The 9,998-nt window shown below is 40.0% G+C and overlaps 1 protein-coding gene across 3 annotated transcripts in view; it reads right to left on the reverse strand.

Annotated features, from left to right (window-relative positions):
* The window catches only part of dync2h1 (dynein cytoplasmic 2 heavy chain 1), a 134,133-nt gene extending 126,453 nt beyond the window's left edge, over positions 1 to 7,680 (reverse strand). For all 3 annotated transcript variants that reach the window (XM_069668841.1, XM_069668839.1, XM_069668840.1), the window contains exons 1-12: positions 7,498 to 7,680; positions 6,987 to 7,160; positions 6,510 to 6,648; positions 4,733 to 4,851; positions 4,278 to 4,422; positions 3,844 to 3,989; positions 2,625 to 2,711; positions 1,432 to 1,566; positions 1,192 to 1,305; positions 978 to 1,089; positions 458 to 582; positions 51 to 226 (exon numbers count right to left, since the gene is read on the reverse strand). In XM_069668841.1, the coding sequence (XP_069524942.1) occupies positions 51 to 226; positions 458 to 582; positions 978 to 1,089; positions 1,192 to 1,305; positions 1,432 to 1,566; positions 2,625 to 2,711; positions 3,844 to 3,989; positions 4,278 to 4,422; positions 4,733 to 4,851; positions 6,510 to 6,648; positions 6,987 to 7,160; positions 7,498 to 7,680 (1,655 nt within the window). The remainder of the gene's footprint in view (positions 1 to 50; positions 227 to 457; positions 583 to 977; positions 1,090 to 1,191; positions 1,306 to 1,431; positions 1,567 to 2,624; positions 2,712 to 3,843; positions 3,990 to 4,277; positions 4,423 to 4,732; positions 4,852 to 6,509; positions 6,649 to 6,986; positions 7,161 to 7,497) is intronic.
* Positions 7,681 to 9,998: the final 2,318 nt, after the last annotated feature.

Raw genomic sequence — 9,998 nt, forward strand, 5'->3', positions numbered from 1 at the left:
GTCACTCCAACTTTTGTGGTTTGTCGTGTAAGTTGAGGAGTGTTTCCAACCTGATCCCTGACTTTGGGTCAGCCAGTCCCGACAGTATATCTCTGGACCAGTCCTCGAACTGTTCCTGTTCATATGCCCTCAGAACTTCCAGCAGGTCGTCACAGAAATGCAGGAACGCTTTGAACGCAGAAAGGTCTGAGAGCAGTGCCTCCGCTATCCGAACAGAGTCCTCAACCTAATGTTAGGTTACAAGCAAGATAGTATAGGGGAAAAAAGGAATCAGTATACACAGAGTCTTATCACTGTCATTAGAATTATTCGTATTGTAACATCAGAAAAATCTGTTGTTTTCATTTCATCACCAACTGTCAATTATCTAAAGAAGGCTTCTTACACTTTAAAATCAAGGATAGACTACCAAATGCTGTGCTAAGTCATGGACAGTAGTGTGAATATACGCTGTTACCTTGTGTATGAGCTGTCGGACCCAGACAATTTTGTTGACCACCTCAGGGAGGTTCCTGCCAATAAGTGGCCCAGACTTGTCTCCAGGGCCTCCATGGCAACGACTTTCAAAGTCAGTCTTCAGGCCTACGAATATCAATAAAGTAAAGAGGGGTCAAGTCGAGAAACAACTACTACTCACTATCAATCACTATCAAACATCACCGACTTTCCTTCCTTAGTTGGTTCCTAAGTTACTGACTGTGAGTGAGCAGGTTGGGCTCCAGTTAAGAATATATTGTAGTGGTAGCAGAGCCTTCGAGCTCTATGTACTCTAACCACTAGACATCTCACCTGATTTCAAGTCAAACATTTCTGAAACAACCGAGGAGGATAGGGTATCTTAAGGTGTACTTCTATTGTGTGGACAAATGTTTGCAGTGCCCCCCATCAAAAGAAAAGTAATGAAACTGTGTTTAAAAATTAAACAGAACATGAGAAAAAACACAATAAAGTGAGTGCTTTGAGGCTCAACTGTGCACCTTTGTTGTAGTCCAGTAATCTGGCCAGCAGTGTCTCTCTCTCAGACTGCAGCTCTTTGCTGATGGTGGGACGTCTGATCAACTCTTTGTGCTTTTGAAACACCTGCAGCAGCTAGCAACAGACATGTACAAAGGCATGTTTGATGAGTTCCCTTAACTACACGCCTCCACACACAATGCTTCATAACTTGAACTGAAAAGTGCGTTTCACTACCTGTTGCGGGTTGTCCCCCACGTCAGCAATGTAGCTCTTTAGTCTGCCTGCGACCTCCTGCTCTGACGGAGCCATTAGGCGCTCAAACTGAGCCACTGCTGCTCTCCAAAGAGGCTACAAAACACGTACAGAAGTCAGACTCTAAGTTAAAGAGAGATGTCACAGCTTTACAATAATAGATAATAGATTGATATGTCTGCAGCCTAACAAAACAAACACTCACGGTTTCCTACAACTAACCTCAGTGTAGGGGTTGTAATGCAGCGGGTTGAGTTCAGAAAAAGGTTCAAACACACGATCTGAAGTGAGAGCCTGCTGCTTCCCTCCTGGTAGCAGCCGCAGCAGTTTCTCATGAACCATGCGCAGAGTCACCACCTGGTAGAAATAAACAGGGAGAGTGATGTCATTTGTTTTATCTCTGTGTCTGGTTATGAGGCTCAAATGAGTCAACAACATCACTACCAAGAAAAAGAGGGATACTAGGTGGTCACGGTAGCAAGTTGTTAAACTCCAGGTGCTCTTGAAGGCTAAAAAGTTAACTGTCGAAGGAGGGAAACCACTGGGCTTTCATCAAGCACACTCGCACCAAGACAAGGATTTAGATTAAAATGCCTTTATTGAATCAGGGCATCTCTCGTAAAAAAACATCAATATTACAGGAGTAAACGCCAACTGGTTTCGACCCTCATCGAGTCTTCCTCAGGGCGTGGCTAGGAAGAGTCATTAAAAGTGTCCCTGAAGAAAGCCCAGTGGCTTCCCTCCTTCAACATTACTAACAACTTGTGACTTGCTTATTTGACTATAGGAAACAAACAATTTCTCTACATAAAATACATCTAGAACATTTTTGTCATTAAGAGTTTAACTGACAGACACCCACGTCAAACCTTCTATGGAAAATGCTACGAGGGCAGAAACTAGATATTAGTTAGTGTACAGAATATTGTAAAGAGGAACGAGGTATCTGTGTGTAGAGTATGTGGCAGAGGCTAAATGTTTTTGGACCGGACAACTTTCCAAAGTGGTAGCCTTTCCGGGAGAAAAACAAACCTTTTTAAAAACCAATTAAGGTAATAAGCCTTGGCTGCCAACACTATTATGCATCCAAACATCTACTGGGGTGAGACACTTTGTCAAAGGCTGTGTCCCAAATCAGCCATAACGAAAAGGCTGCCCCATCTCTTTATCATGTCGATTTATGGTTCACTTCCTGTCCTGAAATTCCACTTAAATGTCACATCTGCTTATTTACAAACAAGCAGACACAAGGAAAAACGAAAGGATTCTAGTAAGTATATTTGTAGCACTGAATGTGATGCAAAAATTATTCGTCATGTGCGAGGGGAGAAAATAACACCTAAAAAACATATCAGTATCTATATCTATATCTATGGGAAGTGTTTTCTTGACCCTGGATGAAAACCCTTTCTTACCTCATCCAATCTTTTTGCAAGGCAATGAAGGCTTTGTGGGCAGTGCTTGTTTTCCTTCCATGGGTGGGGAGCATGTCTCTTCCACACCTGTAGAAATCAACAATTAAGCCATGTTTTCATTGTTTACCACAATAATACTGATGACCTCCTTTAATACAAGATGAAAATGTATTTTTTTGTTTGAGGTATTCTTTCCTCTTGAATGAGATGTTTAATTATGGGCAATCTCCACGCAGGGACGTGGATTTTTAGGGAAGGCAAATGTTATGGTTTCCATTTGTAGTGTGCTTGTAGTGCGAGTAATATTGACCGATCACGTATCAGCAGGCTGCGGCGTATGCAGGAAAAATAGTCCGTGTGGAGAGAAAAAGCAGGCGGAATGTAATGCGCCATAATGACATCCCAGCTTCTATCAGCGGCTAAGTTGAACCCCAGTTTGTTGAATCAAAACCATGAGCCAGATGTACAGACTAAAAATCTGAACTAAGCTGTCTAATTCATAAAATTGTAAATGTTGTGTTGACTGCTGTGTGTTTGTCATGTTAAATAAAAAGTACATGATGTAATCTCTTTGGGGTCAATTCTTGTAAACATTAAAAATTTTGATAATGCACCAGGTAAGAGGTGCAGTGATATTGTAACTGAAATACCCCTGACACAAATCGATATCGAATCGGATCGGGACCCTGTGAATCGGAATCATATTGATACCCAGCCCTACCTATCTAATGATGATTTAGCTTCCTATTAATCTCTATAAACAGACATCTGCATCTGTTCTAGATTTAAAATTCAACTTGAGATAAATTCCCTGACGCGGTATCACGCAAGCCGTTTCAGATTTCCCGACTACCTCGAATGCATCAGAAATGATCGATCCGACCTCCAGTCAACAAACGAGCATTTTAAAAGTAGTCTTCGTCTCCTCTTGAGGACAGCCCTGACAAAGCTTCATTTTGACTTTTTACTAATTTACTAAGAAATTTCAGCAAGGATAAGACCTGTTAATTAAAGTAAATCACAGGAAAAACAGTTTCTTTTCTGTGCACAATGCAGCACACTGAAAAGGAAGCCTGCTGGCTAAACCGGACACACCCGACATGTTCACCAGACTATTGCTGATGGGATCTGACATTGAATTATGGGTGAAATGGTAAAAGGTTTAGATTTTCTGAACCATTTTCTGCATTGCTTTCCCACATTTTAAACCCTTTCGTACCTGTCCAGTCAGATGCTCACAGGCTACCACCCACTGTTCACAGATGGCAACACCCGTTCTCAGGTTCTCTCTCATTAATACAAATGGCTCCTCAAAGATTTTCAGAGTGCTCAGCTTCCTCTGCACGTATCTTCCAAGGGCTCCACCTTTAACAGTTACAGACAAACAAAGAAAGAAAAGGAAAAAATTGCAACAACGCAGAGCAGCAAAACACAGTGTTTCCTGTGGTTTAGAATCTATGTACAATGCCAGTAGCACTTCTGAACAAAGTCAGTTTCGTTTCTCAAAACATGCGAATTTCATCAACAACCACAGTGGCTGCGGTCTTTGTGACATGGAGGTCATGACGCACACTCTCTATCTGTAAAACTACATCAGCAAATATTTGTTTTTATTTTCGGGTGTGGGTTTGTGTATGTGTGAGAGAGTCCCACCGATTACATCCATGAGTCGGACCATGCGGGTTTCTGGATAAGGCTCAAAATCGGTTTGCCGCCAAACATCGTCAAGAGAGTCTCTGCTCTGTTCCACCAGATCCACCACATCAGACATAGACAAGCCATCAAGACCACCGTACTCCTGGTGGAAACACAAAGGGACACACAGTTTCATGTGTTCGTTAAGTTTAGATTTGTCACATTATTATACTGTTCAATATACTGTTTAAACCAACCAGCATATGAAACAATGTAAATATTAAGACTCACTATGTTAAGCCTGTAGAACTGTATACTAAGATGTAATGGCTTTCTTTTACCAACTTATCTGTGGAATCATTGCATCATATAATTAAATATTATAGATCAAAGCTGAATAATCACCATAAATGACCATAAAAAATAAAATTTTACACAGAGGCAGTCCTGATACATAAAGTTTTCATGCATACCTTTTGTATGGGTTTAAATAGCTCAGTGAAATGTGTAGCCCTCTCTCTCACACTGTTCTTCTCAGCAGCCTCAGAGAGATCGGACCAGAACTGAAACTCATCGCTGGGAGTCAGGATACCTGCATAGTGGAAATAATATGAGGACATCTTGTTAAAATCCTAACATATCCTTGTTCCCAGCAGATCAGTTTCTGTGTGTTTTTTAATAAACAATCTGCTTTATGAAGGGAACAAATGCTATTTCTGTTTGGCTATAGAATAAAAAATGAACAAATGCAATTGTCCATTAAAATTTAGCTGACAAGAGCATGTCACTACAGCTTCCAGCAGTAAGGATTCACTTTAACACAAGTAATACTCACATCAAATAATATACAAGAATGGCAACCCCTTTTCTTTGATAAATACTGCAAAGATGTTTCACTTAATGGCATGTGTAATGTATCTCTGGTACTACATTCAAATGGTTCACATCATACCTGTCAGACTGACACTTCAATGTTCACATTAATAACCACGTATCTTCCTCTGCTCCCCTTTATGTGGAGTCCCACAAGGGTCAATTCTGGGACCTATCCTGTTCTATTGCTGCCTCTGGGAGGTCAGCCTGTAATACCTCTTACCATTGCTGCGATGATGATATGCAGCTGTATTTTTCGTTTAAGCCTAACTACCACTACCTAACAACCTTACTGTCCTTCAAGAAAGTCTAGCCTCGCTCTCTCTAACTGGTTGTCACTAAATTTCCTCCATCTTAATCCCAATAAAACTGAGGTCCTTGTAATCGGCCCTGACTACTGTAGTAAGGAGGTGGTTCACAATATTGCTCCCCTCGCAAGTAATATCAAGACCACCTCTAAATATCTTGGTGTTCTGTTTGACCAGCATTTGAATTTTGAACCTCATATGTGTAAAGTCATTCAGTCCTGCTTCTTCCAGCTGAGAAATATTGCAAAATCAAGCCTATGCTAACAACCAAACACAGCAAATGTCTAGTACACACCTTAATCTTTTCCCGTTTAGACTATTGTAACTCCCTCCTCACCGCATTACTCAGTCCTCAATAGCACGCTTCTAAATGGTCCAAAATGCAGCAGCTAGGTTGTTAACAAATACTTCTTGTCAGTCGCATATCACTCCAATCCTTGCCTCCCTCCATTGGCTCCAGTAAAGAACAGAATCAATTTCAAAATTTTGTTAATTACATACCAGGCCCTGCACGGCCTAGCTCCTGCGTACATGGCAGAACTATTGAGCCCTTATTCTAGTGGCCGGCCTCTCCTTTCTCCCGATCAAGGCCTTTTATCAGTTCCTCGATCACACCTCAAATCCAGAGGTGATCCAGAGGTGCATTTCACTGTTGCTGCCCCTAAACTCTGGAACAGTCTACCCCAGATCATTAGGTCTGCTGAATCAGTGGTCAGTTTTAAAAAGCTGCTAAAAAAACTCATTTCTTTAACTTAGCGTTTTCACAAATTCTGTCTGTCTGTGCATCATGTGTGTATGCATGTATGCTAGTATGCTTGTTTCACATATATGTACAGTATGTGTTGCATTTCTGCCAGTCTGTCTGTGCAGGATTTTATTTTATATTAAGCACTTTGCAACTGTGTGTTTTAAAAGATGCTATACAAATTAAGTTTATTATAATTATTATTATAATGTAATGTCCCTCCAGAATCTAAATATTTAAAAAAAAAACTCAAATTCTGTGACCATTCTGTGGGTTTACAACCCTAACCTGTGTTTCTTTCTGCAAAAATATATGCATGCATACCAAGGATATCTTCCTCCGTGCTGCCCTTCTTGGCAGAGGGTTGTGCTCCAGACTGGCGGACCACTGAGCCCAGACCAAGCTCCAGCTCACTCAGCAGGCCTGCAAGCTTAGGATCAAATGCTGAACGCCACCGCTCATCCTTGAGAAGAGAGACACTTTTTAAGGTTTTATACTACATAGTTTTGTTCTTTGCTCCTGCAATATTTAGGCACCCTTCGTGAAAGCTTAGGGAAAAACACTTTTTGTATATTTCATGTTGTAATATGTATGTATTTTATTTCTTTCAATTAAAACTAGTCAAGTATAATTTAACTTTATATTACCTGAAATATGTTAAAAAATAGTAGCTTCTGTAATGCTTCAGTATATACTCAAATTCGTGTGGGCCAACAGAATATTCCGCTGATGAAACAGCCAAAGCCTACGCCTTTAAAAGAAGCATGTGTGTAATCAATTAATACACAAGGGCAGGCACACCTTTAGCAGTACAGGTGCGTAGACTTGTCGTACAGCCTGGTAGAGCGTGTTGATGGGAGACTCCAGCATAGATGACACAAGGAGGCTGTGGTGAAGGTTTTCTTCTGTTATCACTGTGGGATGCAGCTTGAAGAACACCAACACCTTCTCTCTGCTGTTCCCAGATGTGTCAATCTGACATAGGAAGAGATGTTCAATAAGACAAAAAAAAGGCACTGCTTCTTTATCAAGTCAATGTTTAATAGTAAATGGTTACATGACCTGCACATACACACAGTAACTTGACATTTTAATTGAAACACTGCTAAGCAAAGGCCATTTAAAATCAATGATTAGATGTAAATCTAATGACATAGCTCAAAAGCTTTACAGCATAGCATATCTCATATTTCATCTAAACAGTTATCAAACATTGCTCTGATCCCAGAGATAAATCCTTTTAAATGTATATGCTGTTAAAAAAGAGGGAGTGTTATTTCCATTTTAACAATGTTTTTAACATCTATGTTACCTTATCTGAAAAGTGGAGGTCCTTGCCATATCTGGTGACAGACAGAACAAATTCATTCCCATCGTCCAAGAAGTTGTTGAGCTCCGCACTCTCAGCCAGGGATGATGAAGGTGTTATGCCATAGAAGTTTCCAGTGGTGGTCAGGATAAACTTTTTGCGAACATCATCTGAACCATGAGGCATTTTTCAGCTGCAATAAAGTTCTGCTGCTAAGAAAGTTGGAGAATACAAAAATAACTTTTTAAATAACCATACTTTGGAAAGGATATGCATTGGTGTTGATAATCTGTGTACAACAGATTATTATGCAAACCTTTGTTTTAAATCTCAAAGTTATTTCTAAAAAAGTTTTAGACTCCACAATTTTGTTTTTAAACCCTCCTCGTTTTCATATTTTTTGGCTTCCTAAAACTGAAGTTATTACTGGTAATCACTATTGTACCAGGGCAAGTCTCAGTTTGTGTCTGATATGCATTTACAGGGACCAACTGTGGCCCATCAGAATAGGACTTTGGTTAAACATAGCGTTTTTTCCCATTAACACAAAGTTAATTCGTATTATTACATAGAAAAGCTTATCGACCAAGTTACTATTCGTCAACACACATGAACGTTAAAGTATCTTTTCAACTATAACTTGGAACCATCAAGCTCGATTAGTTACGTTGTGTTAAAATTTCGCATCTTTGAAGTGACGCCTAAACCTACAGCAGATCTATCAGTGCAGATATCTTGGCTAAACTGTTAGCTACTATCTTGTATGTGCTAGCGCTGAAACCATGTTTCGTATAAGACCAGCGTGCGTTACGCCTGCCTCTTTCTTTACGAAACTCTTTACATTAGCACGTAAAGGGCAACAAGAACATTCACAAAGTTTTCGTAATGCATTAGTGTTATAGCTTAGCAAAGGCTGCAGAGGGGAGATACTGACACCTGCTAACTAGCTAGCTAACGTCTGCTTACTGTCTATGTGAACTACAGTTTAGCATTTTGGCTAGCTGGGCAGACTTAAGCACGATAGAAAACTGATAGAAACCTTGGTTTCATACCGTTTTGCTTCCAAATGTTTTACTCTCGTAGCTTTCGGTAACTTCATTCATGAAGTGGCTCTGTAACAATCTGTTGCTCGTGTTTATGTGAGCGCTCCTGGATTATGCTTGCGTGGTTACCACGTAGCAACTACGACCCATTGTACCACGTGACAGAGCGGAAATAGAATCCTACGATTACCTTACGCCGTTTACGTAGAACGCTGCAAGTCCTTGCAGCATTGCAATTCCGTGGTTTAACTTTTGGCTTATCACAGTAACGTTTTCTCATGAATATGTATGGGAATCAAGATCAATGGTATTATGCACTTCCTAGTACAAATTTGACAATGCCTGTCATTTGTAATTTTGACAAAGACAAAACAACAGTTAGTCTGTAATAGTTGAATAACCACAGTCATGAATCATGGCCACAAATCGTGCATCTCTAATGCGGTGAGTATTATCTAGGTCATTTTAGATTACCTTTGATAAAAAGAAACCTTGTTTCCTTTTCAGTAGTCTAGTGGCTTCTGAAGAAAGATCTGTCAAGATATACTGTAAATGTCTTTGTAAGAAAAACACAGGTGTTACTAACAACATTAACAATGGCTCTTTTCAATACAACTTTATTGAATAACTATCACATTCAATACAATTGCTATGCGGATGATACCTAGCTGTCCCATTAAAATCCAACAGTAATGACATGACTTTCATACTGTCTTGCAGACTAACATCAAATGCTGGATGTCCAAAAACTTTCTAAGCTTGAATGACCCCAAAACAGAGATTATTGTCACTCCCTCGACCTCTTGTAATTAGGGATGGGGACGAATACTCGAGTACTCATTGTTGACGTCATTATTCGAGTAACGTTACACTACTCACGCACCAGCACGTGTTGTTTTCGGCTAAAGTAGTTTAACTCAGTTAGCTTACTTCCAGGCTATTTATTTACATTATTGTAAAAGTGTTAGATAGTAATATTCTCTTACAGGCATATAGGCTACTATTTCCAGGCCGGGAGGTCTGTGTGCAACCTATGTTTTTTTTTAACGGTAAAAAAATAGATAATTTGCGAGTAGTCGATTACTCGTTTATAAGGTAATTAGATTACTCAAATATTGATATTACTGGAAATGTCCATCCCTACTTGTAGTCTCTCCTTTAACACTCCATTGTCGAAAGTTGTGCAGGCATGTTTCCCTAAGCTCAGACTGATCTCTAAGGTTAGACCCTTTTTCTCTGTGTCTGACTTAGAAAAGGTAATTCAGGCGTTCATTACCTCCAGACTTGATAATCGCTTTGCACTGTACTCTGGTATCAGCGAGGGAAGCATTCACAGGCTACAGCTTATCCAAAATGCTGCTGCTTGCCTTTTAACTAACTCCAGCAGAAGTGAGCACATAACTCCAATTCTCGCTGACCTTCACTGGCTACCAGTTAATTTTAGAATTGATTTTAAGATTT

Source organism: Semicossyphus pulcher, unplaced genomic scaffold, assembly GCF_022749685.1.
Source record: "Semicossyphus pulcher isolate SPU_LCO1_2020_fin unplaced genomic scaffold, fSemPul1.0.p SCAF_19, whole genome shotgun sequence".
NCBI classification, from domain to species: Eukaryota; Metazoa; Chordata; class Actinopteri; order Labriformes; family Labridae; genus Semicossyphus; species Semicossyphus pulcher.